At 40.2% G+C, this 23,514-nt stretch overlaps 2 protein-coding genes across 2 annotated transcripts in view; one reads left to right on the top strand and one right to left on the bottom strand.

The window, feature by feature from the left end:
• The window catches only part of cryz (crystallin, zeta (quinone reductase)), a 145,599-nt gene extending 135,695 nt beyond the window's left edge, over positions 1-9,904 (top strand). The window contains exons 2-9 of the mRNA XM_079569086.1: positions 5,830-5,981; positions 6,886-7,038; positions 7,149-7,312; positions 7,389-7,440; positions 8,127-8,276; positions 8,365-8,466; positions 8,551-8,646; positions 9,500-9,904. Coding sequence (XP_079425212.1) covers positions 5,874-5,981; positions 6,886-7,038; positions 7,149-7,312; positions 7,389-7,440; positions 8,127-8,276; positions 8,365-8,466; positions 8,551-8,646; positions 9,500-9,664 — 990 coding nt within the window. The 5' untranslated portion in view covers positions 5,830-5,873 and the 3' untranslated portion in view covers positions 9,665-9,904. The remainder of the gene's footprint in view (positions 1-5,829; positions 5,982-6,885; positions 7,039-7,148; positions 7,313-7,388; positions 7,441-8,126; positions 8,277-8,364; positions 8,467-8,550; positions 8,647-9,499) is intronic.
• Positions 334-5,425, bottom strand: dars2 (aspartyl-tRNA synthetase 2, mitochondrial). The gene is made up of 17 exons (XM_079569274.1): positions 4,916-5,425; positions 3,920-4,019; positions 3,740-3,806; positions 3,560-3,661; positions 3,389-3,484; positions 3,190-3,313; positions 3,031-3,077; positions 2,739-2,845; positions 2,593-2,662; positions 2,286-2,465; positions 2,082-2,189; positions 1,943-2,005; positions 1,720-1,872; positions 1,330-1,548; positions 1,157-1,267; positions 709-784; positions 334-600 (listed from the first exon to the last, which is right to left on the bottom strand). Exons 1-17 carry the CDS (start codon positions 5,091-5,093, stop codon positions 410-412), a joined length of 1,992 nt encoding a protein of 663 aa, XP_079425400.1. The 5' UTR covers positions 5,094-5,425; the 3' UTR covers positions 334-409.
• Positions 9,905-23,514: the final 13,610 nt, after the last annotated feature.

Here is a 23,514-nt window from a genome sequence, read left to right as displayed (position 1 = left end):
TAAATATCAATAATGATCTTAAAAATATGTCTCAGTACTTAGAAGAATTGTATTGTGTTACTTTTTCATAAGGAATCTCAGATAATAAATAATAATAACAATAATCAATCACAAATAAGGCATTACAAAATGATTTATTACACTACAGAACAAAAATTCAGTAACGTGTTGTTAGCACGTGCAACCTCTGTATCAGTGTCACTTTATCAACCACCTGCACAATGACTGTAAACTTGCACTGCCAATGTTGACTCTTGATATATATTATAATGTATATAAAATATCTCTCGTTACTTTTACTTGATTGCACATTCTCTAGTCTATTTGAGTATCTTGAGACTGATGCAACAAGTGAATTTCTCCATTGTGAGATCAATAAAGTCCCATCTTTTCTTATTCAATTGTCAATTCAATCTTCAGCTTCATCGATGCCGTCCTCTGTCGGCCATTTGACAGATATATGATACGAGTCCAGTTCGTCCTCAGATACAAAATCTGGTGCTTGGCTCATGAGATCGTGACCTCTGAAGGATTTTGGGAAAGCAATGACGTCACGGATGCTCGATGCCCCAACGATGATGGAGACGAAGCGATCCAGACCTAAGGCAGACGGTGTTAACTTATTATTACAGCTAATAATTATGTATTTACCATAACATATTAAAAGTTATCAAAACCATTTAAAGCCAATATACAAAACTAAGTCACCCAAAGCGATGCCTCCATGCGGCGGCGCTCCTGAGTCAAGAGCCTCCAAAAGGTGGATCAAAAGACTCGGGTCCACCTAGAAAATGTAAGCACTAGTTTATAGAGGGAAAAAAAATCTATACTTGTGATTTAGTCTGTATCAGTGGTTCACAACTGGTAAAGCATCGGGACCCACCATCGCCCTAGGATGACCAGCCCATATAAAGAGTTCAATCTGTTGAAACTAAGTAAATAGTATGTAAAAAACGGAATTCCGCATATAGTTTAATAAGAATTAGCCTACAGGGAGACCAAACAATCAAACAAATGGTAATTTAAACAGTCAGTGTCTTCACGCTTTTTCAGAAGGAAAGACTTGCTTTTGCGCCTCACTTTCAGGTCAACACCCCACCAATTGAGAACCACTGGTCTAAATGATATTAAAATCTCGCGTGGTCCAATGACAAACCCTGAGGACGTTCTTCAGGATGTTGAGTTGCTCGGTAGCTCTGTGGACTCGTATCGAACCTCCTCCGATCTCACTCCCATTCAGCACCAAGTCATAGTGTTGCCCACGAACCTGAGACAGAGAATCACAAGTTAAAAAAATGGACAAAAGCCCTAATTAATTAAGCAGCCCACCCTATGTGGTTCTGTGTAGAGAAGTGCAGTGTCTTCAGGGTGTGGGGCGGTGAAGGGATGATGTGCCGCCTCAAGCTGGTCCCGAGTATCCTCTTTCGGCAGAAACAGCGGGAAGTCCACAACCCACAGAAATTGAAAGACTGAAGGGTCCCGTAATGTAACGCCGTGAGATTCAAGAAGGTCTGCACAATACAGACGCAGGTCACCCAGCAGAGGACGCTTAAATCAACAGCAACAAGAGAGATAAGAGATTGGAATTCTGGTCACAGGTTCAAAGGGATAAAACAGTACAGTCTGTATTAATCTGGATTTTCAGAGACCTATAGTTTTCATATTAATTGCATAAACTTTTGTCTATTCAGTTTTTGAAAGTAAAGGGTAATTTCTCACCACATTGCTGAGGGAGCCTGCCACGATCAGCAGTAAATCTCCTGCTTTAGCTTTGGTCTTATCCATAAGGTCTTCAGTTGTAGAAACAGACAGTAACTTCTTAAGTGGAGACTTTACTGATCCATCGGCTCTGATCACAAACGGGATCACACCCTACATAATGCACAAGACGTGTAAGCACATGAATTCAAAGATTTATCAAATTACTTATTCATTGACTTACCTGATTAAATTTGGTCCTGGCATTTTGTTTTAGTGCATCGTAATCTCTTGTGGTAAAAAGTTTCTGAAACCAAACGTAAAAATGTTTTACTTAACTGTACATTCATTTCAACTGGTTTGTCAGTATCATCCATTCTTACTGCGCCATCGGGAACACAAATGGCTTGAACTGTCCCTTCTGCCAAGCTCAAAGTAGCTTGGAGAAACTCCACGTCTGCAGAGGAGAAAACCTCACACAGGTCGATCAGCTAAACATAAATGGAGACACAAAATACAGACAAATGCTTTGAACATAAACAAAAAGTATGTTAAATCCCGTAATGTTCTAGACTTTCTATCGTTACCTTCATGTCGAACCTTGTATCTGGTTTATCCACTCCATAGTCTCTCATGGCTTCTTCATAGGTCATCTTTTTAAACGGGACCTCAATGGGACCCTTTTCTTTTGGCCAGGAATGATGTATGAGCCCCTCCACCAGGGCTATTACACCAGACTGGTCCACGAATGACATTTCTATATCAACCTGAAATAATTAGAATTCACATTACTTCCCCTGGACATTGAGACGAGTCTTAAAGTATAGATCCCAGTCAAATTTAATGACATTTAACAAGAGAATAAAACCATCAAATAGATAGAATAAATCCTACTTGTGTGAACTCCGGTTGTCTGTCAGGTTTAGAGCCTTCATCTCTGTAACAACGAGCGATCTGAAAATACCTGGTAAGTAACATCAACAGGGTCAATTCAATCATACTGCATTTGGCAACATCTTCAGATTACTGTGGTCGCTCACCGGTCGATCCCTGCCACCATCAGGAGCTGCTTGAACTGCTGTGGGCTCTGAGGCAAAGAGTAAAACCGGCCTGGCTCTTTGGACGGGACGATGAACTCTTTGGCTCCCTGAAAACAAAGAGGGTTCAAATTAGATGTTGGCTATGGGAAGTTAACACAGCAGCTCGGTTTAGGTTCATTTCTATATATTTAATCACCATTTCTTCATTAACAACATTTTAATTAGCAAGTCATTTTCTGTATTGGCAATGACGACAAGATGGCGGCCAGAAACAAAATACATGCACACTTACCCCTGGAGTTCTTTTAAATAGAGTCGGTGTTTCCACATCAACAAATCCTGAAAGCAAGAAAATAAAACAAATGCAGAACAGTTCACAAATTTAATAAAGCCAAAAGGTTATACACAGTGCAAATAACAAGTGAGCATGTAATCCAGCTCATATCCTGACCGTGCAGATTACACAGATATTCCCTCATCTTCATCACCAGCTCAGACCGTAGCCTCAGGTTCCTCTGCATCTGGGACGACCTCAAGTCCAGGTATCGGTACTTCATCCGCAAAGACTCGGATTTCTAAATGAGCAACAACATAGTACCTTCTAATGCAAGATGTCAAATGTCACGAGTAAGTGATTGGGAACACTATACCTTGACAAAATCCTTAATCTCAAAAGGAAGCGTTTTGCTGAAGTTAAAGATCTCAACGCTCTCGGCCAAAACTTCAATCTGACCCGTCGACATGTTCTGAGAGAAAACGAGTAAATTGAAGTAAATAAGTGTAATAGTTGTTTTATTTTAGATCAAAAAGGAGAAACAGACCTTATTGTCCCGTCCCGGTGGTCTCTGTTGAACCGTTCCGATAACTTTGATGACGGACTCCACAGGGATATCGCATAACGTTTCTTTTAGATGACACTTTGACTTTGAAGGAAAATATTCTGATCATTAAAGCGCAAAAAGGAAATCTATACAGTCCTGAAGTGCACCTCTCTAACTTACTTCTTCCTGTGGGATTAAGATTTGTGTCAACCCTCCAAAGTCTCGCAGAATGATGAAGAGGTCATGTCTGTGAGTGACAATGGACGAACATAAATCTAAATAATTACACATTAGATGCAAAGAAAATGTCCCTTCACAGCTACATTTTCCAAAAGCCTCAGTGTAAAAACAAATCAATACCTCCTGAACTGGACCCAGCCGCACAGAGTGACTTTTTCTCCAATGTGAGTTGATCTCAGCTCTCCACAAGAGTGTGTCCTGAACGACAGACTGTTGACACCTGACACAGAAATAGGAAGCACCTTTAATCTCTGAACCACCGCCTGAACCGAACACATTTTCACCAGTTTGGCAATATCCACATCTAAAGGCTTCTTGGGGGAAAAAAACGTCAAAATAGCATCAAAAGCGAGAAGAAAACAAGGGTGAAAACGTAACAAAAAAGTGGCAAAAATCTGACAACATGGCAACAATGTAAGGAAAAGATCAGTTGAGATTAGTTTTGTACGCAAAAAGCATTGAAAAGTGGCAAAAATGCAATGAAAAAGTCACAACAAAGCAAAGAAAAAAGATCAGTTGAGAAGATAGTAGGTCTTAGCTTTCAAATGAAGTGTTACCCTGGCCTATAGAGTTCAGGAATGTGATGTCATATCGTTAAGCACTATGGGATTAGCAGAAATTGTAACTAATGGAGATTTTAAAAGTTAAAATACTGGAGTTATTGTTCACATTAAAACACCACAGCTAATAGAGTTGTTCCACGGCTTTTTTCTCCACTTGTTGTACTGTTTTTAACTAATGTTAGTCAATGGAAATGTACGCCAACTGCTGCAAAGATGGCGGATCTCCATGGCAACTGTGGAGTTTCGCGAACTCTTTAAGTCTGCAAGCGTTTAGATTCAGATAAAGCCGAACTGGAGAAAATGTACTCGGTTAAAACAGCACTTTATGATTTCAACATGCATGTTACTGAGACCTTATATGAGCATGACATTTTATTACGGTGATTGCTTTACTTGAATCTAACCCTAACCCATCTAAAAGCCATCAGTTAGAACAAAACAGTCATCAGCCATTCATGTCAGGCACATTGAGGCTTCTGGCTTCAAAGCAGTATTGCAAAACAGCTTATTTCATCATCCATTGCTCTTTGGGGTCACTGGGGTGGTTGTTTACCTATACTCGTAGCTTGAGAAGCATAGTTGCGGGACAGGGGTATCCTCTGGGGTCTCTCTGAAGCTGTGACCGCTCTGTGCGGCAGATGTGTGCCCAGATTTGAGCCCTGGCAGCGGGCAGTGTGACCTCTGAGTCCGCGGAGAAGCCGAACGGCCAAAAACCTGCTTCTGGACGCCATCTTCTTTTACTTTTATTGAAAGATACACGTGATTTTTTTAATAGATCCTGAACTAACTTATAGATGAGTGCAGTGCGTCGCGGTACCAAGCGCCTCCTACTAGTCCAATGTCCCAGTTATCCAAAAATTAGGCAATCGATCATTGCGCCCCTCCTGCCTCGGTTTGGGGTTGATCGCTTTGGGAGAAAGTGTCCGAAGCTTTGGAGCAGCAATATTATTCAGATAAGGCATTGCATTGTTTGTTTTGTTTAAAAAAGCAGCGGTAACTTTGCAGATGTAACAAATGTGACAGAGGGCGCCGCCATGTTGGATTTAGACCGTTTTGGAAGTAGAGCACCATCTAGTGGCGAAAGTCGGTAATGTCGAGTCATGCGTGTTTTGTTTTGTCAATTTTGTTTCTTGATATTTATATATTTCAACTAATATCTGCTGCAGTTAGTAGATAGCACACTTTCAGTTCAGAAAGACAGCCGCTATTCATTTTATATGTCTTTTAAGATATAGGTCTAGGCCTAGGTCTACAAGAGAACCAAGAATACAAACATATCTGCATGCAATCCTCTCATATTTAAATTGAAAATAAATAAATACAAGTCGTAATACAAATTTGGGACACTTTACACTCCTCTCCACCAGGCGGCGTCCCTGGACCACAACAGTACTTTTTTTTTTTTTTTTTTCTTGTTTACAGTGGGCTCTCACAGCACTGGCGCAGGAGGAAGTGTGCAGATTACAGTTTGACAGTAACATTTATATTTGTCATTTTCGATCTGCGTGAACATGTCGGTTAGCAGGCTGATGAGAGCAATCCGCGTGAGTGAGTTTGGAGCTCCCTCTGTCTTAAAACTCTGCTCCGAGCTGAGTGTCCCACAGCCTGGACCCAAACAGGTGAGAGGTCCCCCTTCCAATGACCGCTAGTTTACAGTCTAGCTTGATATCAGTACTTTGATGTCACTGACTGTGCGCTTTGAAATGGGCCTAGCATGTGATTAAGTCAATATGCAAAAGTATTCATTATGGAAAGCATAAGTGACCAAGAAGAATTTGGCTATTCACTTTTTCTGAGTTATATGATCATTATTAATAAGAAGGTGCAAGACAGCTGTGACCCTGTACCCTGTCTTTAGCCCAGTTTAGACATTTTTACCTCCATCCAAGAGGCTTTGCATATTCACTGTGGCGACCTGGCTGTTTATATTGTCATTGTGTCTATATGCAAGACACTTCACTTGAGTTTGAATATGCAGGTGAGCTTGACTGGTGGTTGGAGAGCGCATTGGTGCAGAAATCCAGGCACGTGTCTGTGATTCAGCCCCAGGGCAGCAGTGATTAAGGCATAAGTTAACCTCTTAAACCCCCCACGTGAATCGAGCACATTTAATGTTTTACCCATATCGAAAAGCTTCTTTAAAAAAGTGACAAAATAATGATGAAAATGCGACAAAAAAAGGGATGGAAAAAGTGACATAAACACAACAAAAAAGCAATGAAAAAAAGTGATGACAACACAGCAACAACATGAGGAGAAGATATTAGTTTATATACTCTGGCCTATATGATCTGCAAGCTTTTAGATTTGGGTGAAGCTGAACTGGAGAAGATGCAAGAGGTTAAGGCGGTTAAGAGGTTAAACAAAGTTGAGTGCTTTGAGTATTTCTAAAGACGTAGAGCTTGTTACTCGATGACCGTACAAGTCTTTATAATATTGTACGGTTGATGATGCTCAATGATAAAACTTTCAGACATACATGCATTTTACTTGTCGTACTGAGAATACTTTGTTATACTTTAGGTGTTGATCCAAGTTCACGCTTGTGGGGTGAACCCAGTAGAGACGTACATTCGCGCCGGGACGCACTTTAAGAAACCGCCGCTGCCCTACACTCCGGGCTCCGACGTGTCCGGAGTGGTGCAGGGCGTGGGAGAGGGAGTCACTGCCTTCAAGGTGAGACAAACGCAGCAGTTTATCATTCAATAAAAGGGCCGTGATTAGACATTTTTATCCATTTTGTGTGTTTTTTTTTTTAATTATATGTAGAAATGTTTGTTTTTCAGACAGGAGATCGAGTTTTCACCATGGCCACAGTAACAGGGGGCTATGCCGAGTTCACTATCGCCCCTGTTGACTCTGTTTACAAACTGCCCGACCAGTTAGACTTCACCCAAGGCGCTGCTATAGGGATCCCATACTTCACTGCCTACAGAGCTCTGGTCCACAGGTTAGTAACGTATCTCTGACGTTTTTTAGCGAAGACATTTCTAAACATGGCTTATACCTGTTTGTTATTGTTGCAGACTCAGAGTCAAACCAGGAGACACTGTGCTCATCCATGGAGCCAGTGGAGGGGTAAGTCTTGATGTCAATATGCAATAATTGACACAACTTTATAGAAGAGGAAGTAGACATAAAGTCTTCAATGAAGTCGTCTTCTGTACTCAGTGGTTGAAGTCTCGAACGTTTTGCCTCTCATCCAAAAGGCTTCGTCAGCGAAAACTAAAATTTTGTTCAGATCGCAGCCAGATTGCATGTCAGTGGGACTAAAACAGGTTAAAGGTCAAATAAATGAATAAATTGGCAAGAGCCAGACCTTCACTGTATGTATATCTATTGTATAGTCATTTGATCATGTTCTTACTTCTTATGTGCTTGAATACAGTAATTGAGTACATCATTTAATATAATTCTGAACACATTTAACCACTTTCAGCGTATCGCTTCAGCCAAAAGCAAATCTAAAAGCTTCTTGAAATAAGTAGCGACAAAAATGAGATGAGAACGAGGATGAAAACGCACCAAAAAAGTGACGAAAACCTGACGGAAAAGTGACAAAAATGTGACGAAATATGTGACGAAAAAGTGATAAAAGGCGAAGAAAACGCACAAAAAAAGTGACGGAAATATGACGGAAAAGTGACAAAGATGTGATGAAAAAGCGGGGGAAAATGTGACAAAAAAGTGATAAAAAGCGACGAAAATGTGACAAAAAAAAGCAATGAAAATGTGATTAAAAATGTGACCAAATCTCTGTGTAGGTGGGTGTGGCAGCGTGTCAACTGTCCCGGGCTCTCGGACTCAAAGTTTTGGGGACAGCAGGGACTCCAGAGGGACTGAAGCTGGTCCTGAACAACGGGGCTCATTTGGCTTTTAACCACAGGGAGGACGGATACACAGACAAAATCATGGTACGCGATATCGCAGAGTTAATATGAGCAGCCTGTCAAGTGTAATCTCAATTGTTATTTATCTAAAATGCGTGCTTATTTGGTCTAGAAAGCGACTAATGGCCGAGGAGTCGATGTGATTGTCGAAATGCTCGCAAACGTGAATCTCGATAAAGATCTAAAGATGTTGACCAATGGAGGAAGAGTCGCCGTGAGTTCAATGATGTTATTTTTACTGATGCACTGTCTTAAGATTAGGTTATTTATTTTTCTATTGCTTGAATGTTTTCTGTAGGTGGTGGGCTCTCGAGGCCCCATAGAAATCAACCCCCGAGACACAATGGTGAAGGAGAGCTGCATCATGGGAGTGATGCTTTACGCAGCAACACCGGTATGAAATACGCAGAAATTAGACTATTCACTGGAAAAAATGACCATCTTTAATGAGCTATATGACTTAAAATCACTTGAATTAACGTCATTTATGTTGAATTTTCAGTCATTTGAACTGATCGAAGATGGGGAAAAAATGCTAATACCAATTGATCAAGCAGAAATCGCACTTGAATCTGACAAAATCACTTTTACGTTTACTTTTCGCTTGAAATGAGACAAAAATAATCTGAATTAAGAACAAATGTGCTTGTTCCATTTGGCAATAAGAGGTTTTATCTCCTCTAAGACCAAACCTACCCAAACTCGAAACTCTTAATTCTGGTGAATTTGTGTAGTTTGTTCTCTAAGATGATTATACTCTTTCCAGTGTTATAAAATAAGGCTATATAATATGTGGAGGCTTGTAAGAATTCAATATTTATTGCATGAATTATGTCGTTATTTCTGAGGCTATAACACGACAAAATGGGCACAACCATCCTCTCTGTCTGCACACGTTATCTGTCTTATTTTGTTCAACTTAAAGGGGTTAGATGCAAGTTGGCCATTTTATACTCACTACTGCCACCTCAGGTCATAAGTGTAGCTGCACCTTCTATATTAAGCTTATGCATGATGGCAATTCAGACCCGAAGTAACAACTTTTTGAGTGACAGTGCAGGGTTTTAGAGGCCTGGTCTGGTCTCATTCTAACCTTAGGACATTGCTGGAACATGTAGGGAGAGGAATATACATAATTGTAGCATTTTTAAACCCTGTGTAGTCCCTTTAAGTGTCCAAAACAGGTGCAAATCACAGGATCAACTTTAGTGGATTTTCCTCTAAATTGTGTCCTGTTTGTCCCGCAGGAGGAGCATTTGGAGTGCGCGGCGCTGCTGTTCTCGGGGGCCGAGGCCGGTTGGCTGAAGCCTGTCGTGGGACCTAAGTATCAGCTTGAGGATGCGGCTCAGGCTCATCATGACATCATCGAGTGTCCCGGGGCCTTTGGCAAAATGGTCCTCACCGTGAAATAATGTTATCCTATCACAGGTCAGAGGTCAGGCCAACAGATAAAAATAATAATAATAAACCATAAAGGCTTTTTATTTTAGACACAAGAACAACTAAACTTACTCACTTTTAAATAATTTTGTGTAACGGATATACAGATTGCTTCATAAACAGACTTTGTATCAATGAAAATCTACTAATCAACAGTTACTGAAGAATGCACTTAACTCACCTTTAGTTTTTGATAATGTAAAATTCAGATTTGTAATTTTTTTCTAAATAAAAATCTATTGATAAGACTTAACTAAAACGTCTGAATAAAAGTCTTGGGCGGGGGGAAGGCACTGTTATCCTGTATTAGACGTGACACCTGTGACTCTCCGGTGACGGCGGGCCTCACTGAGCATGCTCAGAACACGGCCAGGTAACAAGAGCTAGAAACGGGCAAACGGAGGACGGGCTGGAGCTGCCTGAAAACTATGGAGGGTCAAACAGATGATTAACGGACTTGGCCGAGGTGTGACTAAAGAGGACTTTTATTTAACAGGTAAGTCACGTGTGAAATTTAAAAGAATATTAGTTTTTGGCTGATTGAAAGGTGCTCGTATGGGTGGTGTCATGGTTAGGCGTCAGGTTTTTGATTGGCCCATTGGAAGAGCACTTAGCATTAATGAAGGCTACAATGTTGATCTTTTATTCTTTAATATCACACTAACAGTCTAAACATCTTTCCTGACTGTAGTTGTGGAGCATTTACATATGTTTTGGTGTAGTTTGCTGTTCAAGTACTACTATTACTACTCATACCATTTTAGAGCCTATATGTGTAATTAGCAAAGGGGTTATATGAACTTTACCTCTTATTCCTAAGGGCTATTTTACAGATGAAAAATAGCCCTTAGGCTAATTCTGGCATATTTGCATGTATAATGTATATTAATATGCACTGTCCCTATAATAAATAAATAAATAAATAAAATAAATATGGCCGGAGCTTTGAAGATGCCTACCTCACCCCTTGGTACTTGAGACAAGACCCTGCTCTTTGCAACATATACTACAGTAGAGTCCCCTTGAAGGTACTGGAGTAACAGCTGAAATAACAAAACAACAAAATAAGTTTAATGGGAGCAATTTTAAGATTATAATATCCACATGTCATTCTCACCGGTACTAAAATCCTATGCCACTGAGATATTGTTAGACTATCGCTAATTTCACAGTTGTAGGGGATTGAGATAAAATGGGATCTATTCAAAGGTGGAGCTCAAGTGCAGGAGGGAATTTTGAATGTAAATGAGAGCTGAACAGCCCACGAGTTTCCCCCAGCCCAAAACAATGGTCATTTTAATCAAAGATACTAATTCAGTGTAAACAAGAAATAAGTGGGTTCTGTTCTGAGTTTGAACAGGCCTCCAGATTTGTGTTACAGTTTTAGCTTTTGACTTAAGAGATAGAAGAAGCCTCTGATGATAAGATTATGGTGCTATATTTGTCATCATACCAACAACTGTACAATGACATTTGTCCTCTTCATTTGAGGAGCAGATCATCTCCAGATAAGTCACGCTAATGGTCAGGATCTCGACGCCCACTGTACATGTTTTTGGTTGATGGGGGGGAAACCGGAACCCCTGGAGGAAACCCATCCAGACATGGGGAGAGAAACATGCAAGTGCAGATGAGATGAAAATGTCCTCAACTCAAACAACCCAGTCCAGTTGATGTTTTTTGAAAACCTCTACAAGAAGCACAAAAATACCTTTCCATTATGTGCATAAGACTTACATTTTGGGAGTTAATAGCAGGGTTAAGTGTGGAGGGTGTTGGGCCGGCCCATTAGGAGGAGAGCTTTGTCTGAAACTTGATCCTGGCTCCAGAGTCTGTCATGAGTCAATCAGCAGCATCCTCAGGGGACGCTCCTTCCTCCCTCAGCCTCCACTGTCCCAAACACACACACACAGCTCTGACAGCGGGACGCTCTGTCATCACCTGTTTATGGGACACCTAGCAACTCAAACAGACCAACAGTGGAAACACAAGACATGCACTGATGGAGCTGTGAGATTCTCGGACCTTGATTATTACGAGAATAGACTTTTTATTTTTTTATATGTGAGAGTCATTATGTTTATTATACTATTTTGTTACAGCCATGTAAAAGGAAAACAGTGATAAGAGATGAAGTCCGGTGGGACAGACGCTGCATCACCAACATGTTGCCTCCGCTCTAACACAACATGACCAGTAAGTCTCGCTTTACTTTGTCAATGGTTAAGTTACTTTAGTGGTAATTATTTTTGTACTGTACCCCTTCCTTTAGGCGCTTTGCTGATGCTTCTGTTGTCGATCAAAGCCCAGAGTGTGTCCTCTTTCCCATCATGCCCTGCCTCATGCCTGGTCTGTTCTGAGGAGGCTGTCATTTGCCAGAGTCTGACTTACATTATCGGTAACGCACACTCTTTATAAGCAAATCCAAATATCATTCAGTTTGATATTAAGTAGCCTGAAAGTTATGCCTAACTGGTAGATTTCTATTTTGATTTGATTCTGCACACTAAGAAAGTTATACCCTGTTTCTTTTGTGTTTTATTAGCTTATTCTGCATATAATTTCAAGACTAGTCACAGTGACCAGTGAGAAAAAGACAGACCCTTACATTTCGCTAAGACACATGTAGTATGTAAAAAAAAAAAAAAAGTATGCACATTTCCAGCCCATTCCTGTACAGAGTTAGGATTTTTTGAAGCAGTATCCACAATGCTCACCCCAGCCACTAGGGGGCAGCCAAAAAAGGGAATAAAAGAAAAGAATTCCACACGAGGGCACTGACTCAATAAGAGATCATGATATAAACAAATAAACAACACATTATAGCCACGGGGTAAACGGTCAGTCTGCCCCAGAGCAGCTGTGGCTACAATAGCAGTTTACCACCACCAAGTATGGAGTGAATGAATAATGACTACAGCACTACAGCACTTTGAGACAAGTGCTAGATTGTTGTTGTGACTCAGGTTGGTAAAGGGTAATACAAGTGTAAGCCATTATTATTATTTATTGGGCTGCAGTCCTATCAGGCTTTTAACCAAATCAGCACTATTTTAATATTTTAAAATCATAGTGTTCATATTGTTATTCATTTATTGAAAAATGTTTTCTCATTAGTATTTCCTGTTTACGTTATATGTGGCCTGCAACCCGCCGTTGGAGCTGAATTTGGCCCTTGACCCAAAATGAGTTTGACACCCTAAGACCATATTTTTACATAGTGGTGCCTCTCTTTCCAGATGCTCCACAGACGACCCGGGCTCTGCTGCTGAATGAAGGCTCGATCTCCACAGTTCAACCGGGCGATCTGTCAGACCTCGGCAATATCACTGTCATTAGTGAGTGCTAACACCAGCAATATGAATTAATGTAGAAAAATAACATGCTTTGAGGCTTACATTTTCTTGTGTTATACTTTATAGCTTTCTGTTTGTCATAAACAAAGGATATAAGAGCTAGTATAAAGCATAATTTAACTGTGTATCAGCGCAGTATGTTCTTGTTTCTCCAGGTTTAAGTCACAACCATATCTCCGCTCTGGATCAACGCTCCTTTCGAAACATGCCGTTCCTACAGACTTTACTATTGGATCACAACCTCCTGACCCTCCAGGCTTTAGAGGGGGGAGCTCTGTCCAATCTAACTCAACTAGAGGTCCTTGCACTGGGCAACAACCGCATCGACATGGTGGGCTTCTTAGCTGGAGATTTTGTCTTTTATTTGCTCTATTTAACCAATATTGATTTTTTTTCTTCTTTTTGGTCAATTTAGATAAACTCTGGCTTGTTCCAAGGCACAAAATCTCTACGGATTTTAAAATTGGAGGGAAACCAGATAACAAGGCTGGAGTCTGGCTCCTTCTCACTGAAGGGACTGCGGGTTTTGGAAAGTCTGGATCTGTCTGATAATTTCATTGATTACCTGGACAAAAACAGGTTTAGATATCTACAATCCATTTACATTTAAGATTAGTTTTGGATGGACCGTACTGATCCCACAGTGATGAAATTGAAACAAACAAACAGCCAAGAGACAAGTCAAAATGGATTTATCATGCAATACAAAGATCAGCAAGCAAACAAAAACAAAATTAGGGAAAAATGAAAGTAAACCAAGACTTAAAGGGGCTAGATGCAAGTCAGCCATTTTATACTCACTACTGCCACCTCAGGTCATACGTGTAACTGCACCTTCTGTATTTAGCTCACGCATGACGGGACTTCGGACCCGAATTAACACCTTTTCGAGTGACAGTGCAGGATTTTAGAGGCAGTTGTGGTGAACAGGTCTGAGCTCTACACATTAGGACATTGTTGGAACATGTAGGGGGAGGAAAATACATAATTTTGACATTTTTAAACTCTCTATAGTCCCTTTAACAGAGTCTAAACACACACATAAAAAACAGGAATAAAACTGAATCTGAATAATCATAATAAGAACTGTAATACCACTCTTTGAGGACCACTATAATCCCGAATAATTGGGGCATTAGCGGCTCAATGGTTAGGAATCCAAATGTTGGCAGTTCATTTCCAGCCTCAGCCAGTGCTTACCATTGTTGTATCCTTTGGCAAGACAGAACAGATCGACTATTTCAACTCATTCTTCAAAGTTACTGCTATTCTTCATGCCACGTGAGTAATATAGCCTTGTTTCTCCAGTTTCCGTGGGTTGATTTCCTTAACGACGCTGGATTTGTCGAGGAACCGTCTCCAGAGCGCCCCCTCACTGGCGTTCTCGTACCTGACGTGGCTCAACACTTTGAATTTAGACCTGAACTCGTGGAACTGCTCCTGTCAGCTGCTGGAGCTCACCGCCTTCCTCTCATCGTTCATACAAGAGCCAGATAAGGTCAGAATCAGCTCAATAACAGAAACATACTTTGGTAAATAATACAATATGAATGAACACAAGAATATACAACATTAAAATGGTGAAAGAAATTACTACATTTCTAAATTATAGCTTTTATACATGGTCAAAAAAATAAAGGATTGGTTGTGTTGCATTTAGTTGTTCACTTTCAAACATTAAGGGATAATGTGGATAAAATAATTAGGATATCGTCAACTCATCTGGGCAAAGACTTCAATGGTTTGTAAATGTAAACATTACCACATGTAATTTTTTGTGAGAATATATAAAAATAGCAGCTTTAGTACTAGCAGAGTTTGCATACTGATATTACTTTCATGTTTCAGACTCTGTATAATGGCCGAAGGATGGTGTGTGTCAGTGCTGATAATCCCTCAGTGTCCACAGTTTTGGGGCTGACGGAGGCGAACTGTGTCCCGTCCAATCAGAACATCACAGTCAGGGTCGACGGCAAAGGCAGCCTCCCCCCTCAGCTCTACATCCGGAACCTGGCCATCACCGGAGCAGTCTGCTTCGCGGGTAAGGAATCGATTTTAGTAAGGATTAAACAACAAGGGGCCGAGCATTATACAGTTTTAATGCACGACATGTAGACCAGAACAACCACAACGCGCAGTGGAGTGGTTAAAACTGTAATGCACGGCTCCGAGTTGTTTAGTCCACTTATACCATGGTCCCACAAACTGAAACGGTTCATTGTGGCCCGTTTTTAAGTCTTAGGCAGGAGTTATTTTATCTTTTAAGCTATTTTACCTGAAACTAGTTCCAGCTTAAATGTTTGTTGTTGCTATAGAAACAGCTGTTGCCAGACTAACTGTCGCTGAGAGGGAAGACAGAATCTTTTGGGAAACAATTTTTGACTCTTTTTAGCCATTTTCTGGCAGAATATAAACTTATTTATCACATACAAATAAAGTCAAGTCTAAATCGGGTCCATATGGATGTTTATTCACAGCAGATTGTTCAGTAGGAGCGATAAAACGGCAGTCGTAGCTAGCGCTAGCATTAGCACGATGCTAACATGAAGCAGTTATTTATGTATTTATGGGGTATTGAACCACTCCATGTCTTTGTATTTTCATTCAGTAGAAAACTATAATCATAATTCAGCATTTGTTAAAGTAATTTTTGAATAATTAGAGAAAGTTTAAATTTTTCTCCAGATAGTTTTCCCCCTTAACTGTTTTCAAACATGACCATATATGGGCGATTCCAGAGATGCCATCTGTATCTAAAAAAATATTGGTTATTGGAATTGGTTATTTTTACTTAATTTGTTAGGCACTGATTTATAATGCTATAATAGTATCATTAACAATCTTGCTTCCCCCTAGTGAATCACCAAGACTAGATCTTTTTTTAATAAGTAGGCATTACCCCAAAAGTAATATGATTTAGCTATAATCGAGAAATGATCAAAAACGATGTTGAAGCAGAATGATTTTGCTTGTAAGTAGTTATAAAACTAGGGCCTTGTGATTCATATTAACCCCATTCAAATAAATGAAAAACGGTCATCTTTATTAATGTGAAAATGCTATTTTTAGGTGGAGTCGGTTTGACTTTGCTGATCGTCCTGATGTACTACAAAGTTTCCAAAAAGAAGAAACAAAGAGAGGAACAAAACCAGGAAGAGGCCAAAGGAGGCGAGAGCACCACAGTTTCCAACCACATCAGGAGTCACACTGATACAGCAGAACGACGGAGGAACTTTACTGGTGCTAATGAAGCAATGGGCGCTCCAGTTGGTCCTCGGACAATGGGCAATGGGGGTCACTTACGCTGTCCTGAGTGCAGAGCAGAGGAACCTGCCCCAACCCCTGTCAGATGGGAACGAATGAATGGGAAAGTTGAGACTTTGGAGGACAGAGAAAGACAAATGATAAGAGTAGAAGATGACAGGAGGAGAATTGGTCCGCCGCAAAGACTTATGGGAAGGGAATCTATGAACAGGCATTTAGTTGGTAACAGTATAAACGTTGAAGGACAGAACAGGCCAGATTTGCCGCATTGTGGGAGCTGCCACAGGGCGTACAGGCCAAACCAAATGGACCAAAACAGTCGACAAGCAAGACCTCCTCCTAGAGAGAATCCAACAATGTATGGCTTCCAACAGCAAAGGCCTAATGACTGGGGGAGGAATAGCATTTATGGTGATTTTGACATAAGAAATCTGAAAAGAGAAACTCGTAACGTTACTTTTGCTCTGGAGAGCCCGAGAAGGAGTCAAGGGGTGGACGGAGAGGGCGAGGAAGCCACATCGCCAAGGGGACGGCAAGACCGAAAGAACAAACTTCAGTCCAGTAGACCAATAAAGGTCAAACTCAATTTGAACCCACTGCGAAAGAGCAAAGTTCACCCAAAGACGAAAGGGGATGAGAAAGGTAGCCCTCGAAAAAGGAAGGATAAAAGTGACAAGGAGGGGAAAAAAGATAGAAGAAAGTCAAAGAAAGGAGAAAAAAAGTCAAGTGAGCAAGAGAAGGTACAAGAGACAGTAGCGCAGGTTGCCCCTCCAAATCCCATGGCTCATATGCAAGGTTTTCTCGGGGCTCAGTTCAGGGGAGGAGGCATGCTCTTAGGGAATCGTAGTCCCAACCTGCTGGGCGCATCAGGACCGCAGATACCCACCAGCGGTCTACCGTTTCAAGGAGGTAATTTCATGGCACAAGGAAGGCCTATGTTCCCGGCTGCTAATACTATGGCACCGAATATGAATTTGAGTGGGCCGAGTATGGGTCCAGGTGGCACCCCTGCAATGGGACTCATGGCAAGCCCGAACTCATCACTGGCTAACATAGTACAAGGTAAACAAGCTAGCGTTATCACTGCCCCTTTACAAGCTTCTCCGGCTACTCTTCAAGCTAATCCCACACCTTCACAGGCCAGTGCTAACAGAACTCAAACCAATGTAGGAACTTTACAGCCGAATGTGAATGTGGTACAAGCTAATCCTGCAGTTTCACGAGGAAATACAGCTGTACAAGGTGCTAGTAGCAGCACTAAACAGGTTAGCACCACCACGCCAGCAAAAACCACATCTCAAGCTAGTGCTGCAAAACAAACTACTTCTTTGTCAGCTAATTCTTCTTCGCAAAATCTTCAAGATCTTGCAGCGTTAGCTCCTCCTACCTCCTCTTCAGTGGTCCAGTCTGATTCGAAGTTATCACCTAAAAGCTCGCCAAGAGGTCAACCAAAAACTGTCCAAGAACCAGTGCCACAAAACAGTAAAACAAAATCGGTAGCATCGGAAACCCCTACGTCTCCGCGTAAAGGAAGTCAAACACCGATTGTGATTGATGACTCTCAAACTGTGATACCGGCAAATACAATGGTTAAAAACGTGTCAAATACAAGCTTGACAGAGTCTTTACATGGAGAAGCTAAGGGCCTTGTCAGTCAAGCGGAGCTACCTACAGAGGAGGTAACGGCACTCGGTGGTACACAAGGAGCAGCTGTGTCTGTATCAAGTGTCTCTGGTCCCGCAGAGTTTGTAGAAAACAGTATGTCCACCACTCTCATACAACAAGAATACCTGTCTGGAGACGATGGCAGCTCGCCCAGGAGGAAACTACGGCTGGTGATTCCTGAGAAGACGACCAACAGACCACCTACTGCACTGGAGAGGAAGATTAGATGATGACTTTTTTATTTTTGTTTTGTGAGCTTGAGTTGCCTTGGACGGCTATTCTGGAACTTGGGTCCTTCACTGATAAGGATTTAAAAAATATATTTTTTATAATAATGTTATGATCTTAAACATTTATTATTCTTTAAAGGGACTATACAGAGTTTAAAAATGTTAAAATTCAGTATTTTCCTCCCCCTACATGTCCTAATGTGTAGAATGAGCCCAGACCTGTTCACCACAACTGCCTCTAAAATCCACGAGCTTAGTATAGAACCTGCAGTTACGAGTAAGTCCTGAGGTGGCAGTAGTGAGTATAAAAAATACCAACTTGCATCTAGTCCCTTTAAGAAATAAAAAAAACTATACCAAGAAAATCACTCAATAAATAAGTCATTTTTAGGGCTGGGACAAAATATCGGATCGCAATACTTTTTGCTGCAATACCAAGTATCAGTAATTAATCAAATACCGCAATACTTTCAGTACCTGTGTTTGGAGGCATTTTTATCCTGTACTCCTTTGTTTTCCAGTAACAGTAACACAGCCCTTTGTTACATTTTGTGCAGATGTACTTTTCAATCTTTTTTTTTACATTTTAAGGTAAACATCACTTATCATAATCACATTTATCGCAATACATATTGGATTGGCCCCTGATTATCGTGATGTGTATCGGATCGTGCCGAAAGTGGATCGTCTCAGCCCTAGTCATTTTACACAAACCTGAAATTATCATAATGCCACACTGATTTGGCGTGGAGGATTTTAGGGGTTCCTTGTTTTTTTTAAATGGAATAACAAACCAAAAATGCATTTTTATTGTAATTATTATTATTATTATTATTATTATTATTGTTTTTAATTTTACATCATTGTCCTGTTCTTTCGTGTTGTTTGTAGGCCATGCTTCTGATGAGAAAGAGGTGGGTCTGGCTTGCCAGGCCTAAACACACGGCAAATAAAGTGAATACAACCTACACACTAATTAAAGTTCAGGGAGTCATGTTTGTCTTATCATGAACTGGGACTCTTGCCCTATAGGTACAGTATGATTGCACGGCAACAGTTCAAGAAAAATGTTTCCTCTTTTAGATGTCACATCGTGTGCCTATATCCAATAAGGAAGTGAAATAATAAAAACAAAAGATAAACCAGAGGAAACCATGTAAATGTTTTATTAACATCTTAAATAGTGTATAATTTCTTCACATTATTGTGCTTTAAGTTTATGCCCACATGAGATTATACAGTAAACCAACCTAAAGCAGCTATGACTGAGTCGCTCTCTGGGCCGTCTGTCGTGTTGAATTTCTCTTGGCATCAGGACGGACATTCGCAGTGTGTTGGGTTACAGCAGTCTCTCTCTAAATGCATCTGCTCTGGGTTCTCCTTACACTTAACAAACCTTTATTGAGCGACTTAATTCACTGATCGTGCAGGGCCTGTCAGGGCTGCGTTACAAATAATGCACTGTATCATCAATGTTTTCTTTGTGTAGCTTGACATCAACAGATTGGTGTAAGTTGGATCTTTTATAAGTAAAAAAAAAAATTGCTTTACAGAGTGTTAAAACATTAATTCACTCACTCTCTTCATGTCATTTTGAAATGTTCTTGTTATTCAAACATCTGACCGTGGAGGTGTTGCCTTCAGGGGGCAGCATTGCTCTGTAGCTCTGGCTTCTGCTGCATCGTTTGTCTTGGGTATTATCTAATATCTTAGTGATGTGTGAAAACTCCGTAAAATGGAGTTGCAGGATTTTCTTGGAACCTTTAGGGGGCAGTGTGTATCTGGGGAAGAGGGGTAGCTTTCAATGGCATTAAATGGAAAAATGCAATTAAGAGCCCAACATACGTGATTAATAGCTCTCTCAGGCATCGGTGAAATTATATAGGCTTATTTCACATCCATTAATGTCAATTTGAGATACACTTCAATTACAGGTAATATGTTTTTCTTTGTCTGTGGAAATAACCAAATTTCACCATAATTGTATCAAATGATTAATTTAAAAGCATTACCCACTTTTTAACTTTGACAAAGGGGCAGCCTTTGGGAAAGAAACTGCCTCATTATTAAAAACAGACCGGAGCAGCCAAGATGCAGCCATTAAAAAAAGAAAAAAAACAGCAAGTTGTTTTGTTTTTTCTGTGTGACCTCAATCATTTCTGAGATGCAAATTCATAATATGACTCTCCTTTTTAACCAATACATAAAAATTGGAAATTGACTCAAAGTGCTATGTTGTAAGGGCCATACAGTAGGTGTTCAGTATTGACAGGCTGCATCTATTCTACAGAACTAAGGTTTATTTTATTGTCAATGGGGGCAAAGGAAACCAACACCGTGCTCCAAATCTTGGGCTCGGTTTGTTGTCAGGAGCTGGAAGTTTCACCCAACCCAAATGCAAAAAGGCATTGACTACCCTGCCCCCGTCCAGTGCACAGTGTATTAACCTGCATTATGGTTTTGTTTCTGGTTTGAATAATGACTCTGCCACAATATTACATTTGTGTTCATTTGTGATTGTAAAAAAGCCAGAGGATCAGCTTCTGAGTAACCGTCAGCAGCCTATGTCACAGCAAACACTCATAAAAGGTATGGTCTTCTACTTGCTGAGCATATAATTATTTTGGTTCGGAACATTCAATTTTGACCTTTGCAGTGCTTTCAATCAATAACCTAAATCACCTTATTATTTGCCCATGATGTATTTTTGATTGACATCCAATTTACTCAGAAAGGCTACTATCCAGAGATGGAAAAGCCAATAACAAATGGGGTAATTTATAAAACCATAACCCCATTTAAAGCCTGCAAATAACAATGCTAGTATTTTCTTGGTATGGAAGCCAGGCTGCTAAATGCTTTATTCCTCATTAACTTGTTTACTTGTACTTGTTAAAGTAAAGTGCTACTACAAATGGCATCAAATGTATAATTTTGTCAATTCTGATCTTAAACATATTTAAAAACGAACTGTTTTCAGTACACAGATCTTGCTATAATGTGTATTTTTCAATATAAAAGTCAGTTGTCTTGTAGAGAAACCTTGTGCACATTTCAGTCAATGTAGTGCTTGTTAGGCAACCAAGAACCGAGCTGGTGAAGGTACACGGCCAGGTTGTGAATTATGTATGGTATAGAAAATACATGGCACATTCACTACCAACATTATTGTCAGGGAGATATGGTTGTATCAGATTGACAGGTGACAGTGTGAGGAGATGGAGGGTCTAGTGTCTCGTATTACCTCTACTATGATGATGAAAAAAAAAAAAAATACAGTCAACATTGCTTATTCTGGCACTGGAAATGAAAGTTTTGGAAATAAAGTTGGAGAGGGAGACAGACTGAGACGGTTGGGAAATGTACAGGATAAGGTTTGGAGGTATTTTTGGAGAGGGATGCTGAGGGGTTGACAGACTGGAGGAGGCCTAGAGCAGGGTTACCCATCCAGAGGGAGGGCGGGGACCCCTGGGGATGCACCAGCACTTAGCAGGGGGTAGTGGGAATTATTTCAGATTTTTAAAAGATGAAACTGAACTGCACTTTCACCTCTTTAACCCCACCTGAAACGAGCACATTTTCTCTGGTTTGGCTTTACCTGAATCTAAAAGCTTCTTGAAAAAAAAAAGCATTGAAATAGCGACGAAAACGAGGATGACAATGCATCAAATAAGTGACAAAAACACAACGAAAAATCAAGGAAAAAGCAACAAAAAAGCCACAAAAAGTGACAAAAAAGGACAAAAAAGCGACATAAACATGACGAAAAATCAATGAAAAAGCACCAAAAAACTGCCAAAAAAAAGCCAAAAAAGTGACACAAACACGACGAAAAATGAAATGAAAAAGCAACAAAAAAGCCACAAACTGACAAAAAAATTACCAAAAAAGCAACAAAAATGTACAAAAAAGCGACAAAAAAAGACATGAAAACACAAATGAAAAACAATGAAAAAAAATGTGACAAAAATGTGTCATATAAAAAGATCAAAAAGTGACAAAAACACAATGGAAAAATCTAAAAAAAAAAAGGCACAAAAAGCGACAAAAATATGAGAAAAAAGAGACGAAAACACGACAAAAACAACATGACCAAAAAAAAACACACACAAAAAAGTTTTTAGTTTTCTAATGAGGCATTACACAGTTGCTCTCCAGCTGAGAAGCTTTTGGATTTGGGTAAAACCGAACTGTAGAAAATGCTCTCGGTTCAGGCGGGGGTTAAGAGATTGAATGATATTTTGCAGTAAAAGGTATGAGGTGGATAGAATTTCAGCTTTAAAAATAATGGAATTGCCAAAGTCTTGTTCAAAGTGTCAAAAAAAGACCAAAAGTGTTGGAAACCACTGGCCTAAAGAAGGGGTTCCCAAACTGTTTAGGCCGTGACTCCCAAAATCACTCAACACTCAAACACCTTCGGACCCCCCCAGCTTAAAGGGGCTAAATGCAAGTTAGTAATTTTATACTCAGTACTGCCACCTCAGGTCTTATGCGTAACTGCAGCCTTTATATTAAACTCGTGCATGATGGCACTTCGGACCGACTTAACACCTTTTTGAGTGACAGTGCAGGATTTTAGAGGCAGTTGTGGTGAACAGGTCTGGGCTCATTCTACACATTAGGACATGGCTGGAACATGTAGGGGGATGAAAATGCTTAGTTTTAACATTTTTAAACGCCACATAGTCCCTTTAAGTACACTGTTTTCAATCAAAAATACATTCCATTCAATGTCAGAAATGTGAAGAAAAAAAAAACTGTCTTAAAATCATCTTGCGACCCCCACTTCAGTGTCCCATGAGTCACCCCTACTTTGGAAACCACTGTGCTAGAGAAGGACGTTAACGAATAGTAAAAAGTGAGGCTGAATATTGAAAATGTTAAAATATTGATTAAAATTCAAAACGCTGTGACATCATCTGACACCACATGAGCCATCTATTCTATTTCTGGATTTAATTGGTATAATAAACCATCCTAACAAGCTCCGATCCGCGGAGTAGATCTAAGTAAACAAATTAGTACAATGTTGCCCCAGCAGCTTTTGTTTGCAGCTTGTTTTCAACTAAAAGATGCAAAACGCAGCTCAATGGTTCACCGTGTCACAATTATGTCAAAGGTGCGTAGTACGGGAGCTCTGAACAGAACCAAAATACGCCAGAAAAAGATAAATTAAAGAATAAATAAGAAATCAAAGAGGCCGGATGTGGAGTAAATGACTGCACATCAATGCAGCGCTGACTTTATTCTCAAACACATTATTATTAGAGTCTAAAAATAAGAAAATCTTCATGGTTGTTGTTAAGA

This window comes from Gobius niger (assembly GCF_951799975.1).
Source record: "Gobius niger genome assembly, chromosome: 13".
NCBI lineage: Eukaryota > Metazoa > Chordata > Actinopteri > Gobiiformes > Gobiidae > Gobius > Gobius niger.
The sequence above is the reverse complement of the archived record's forward strand: the minus strand, read 5'-3'. Positions and strand labels throughout refer to the sequence as shown.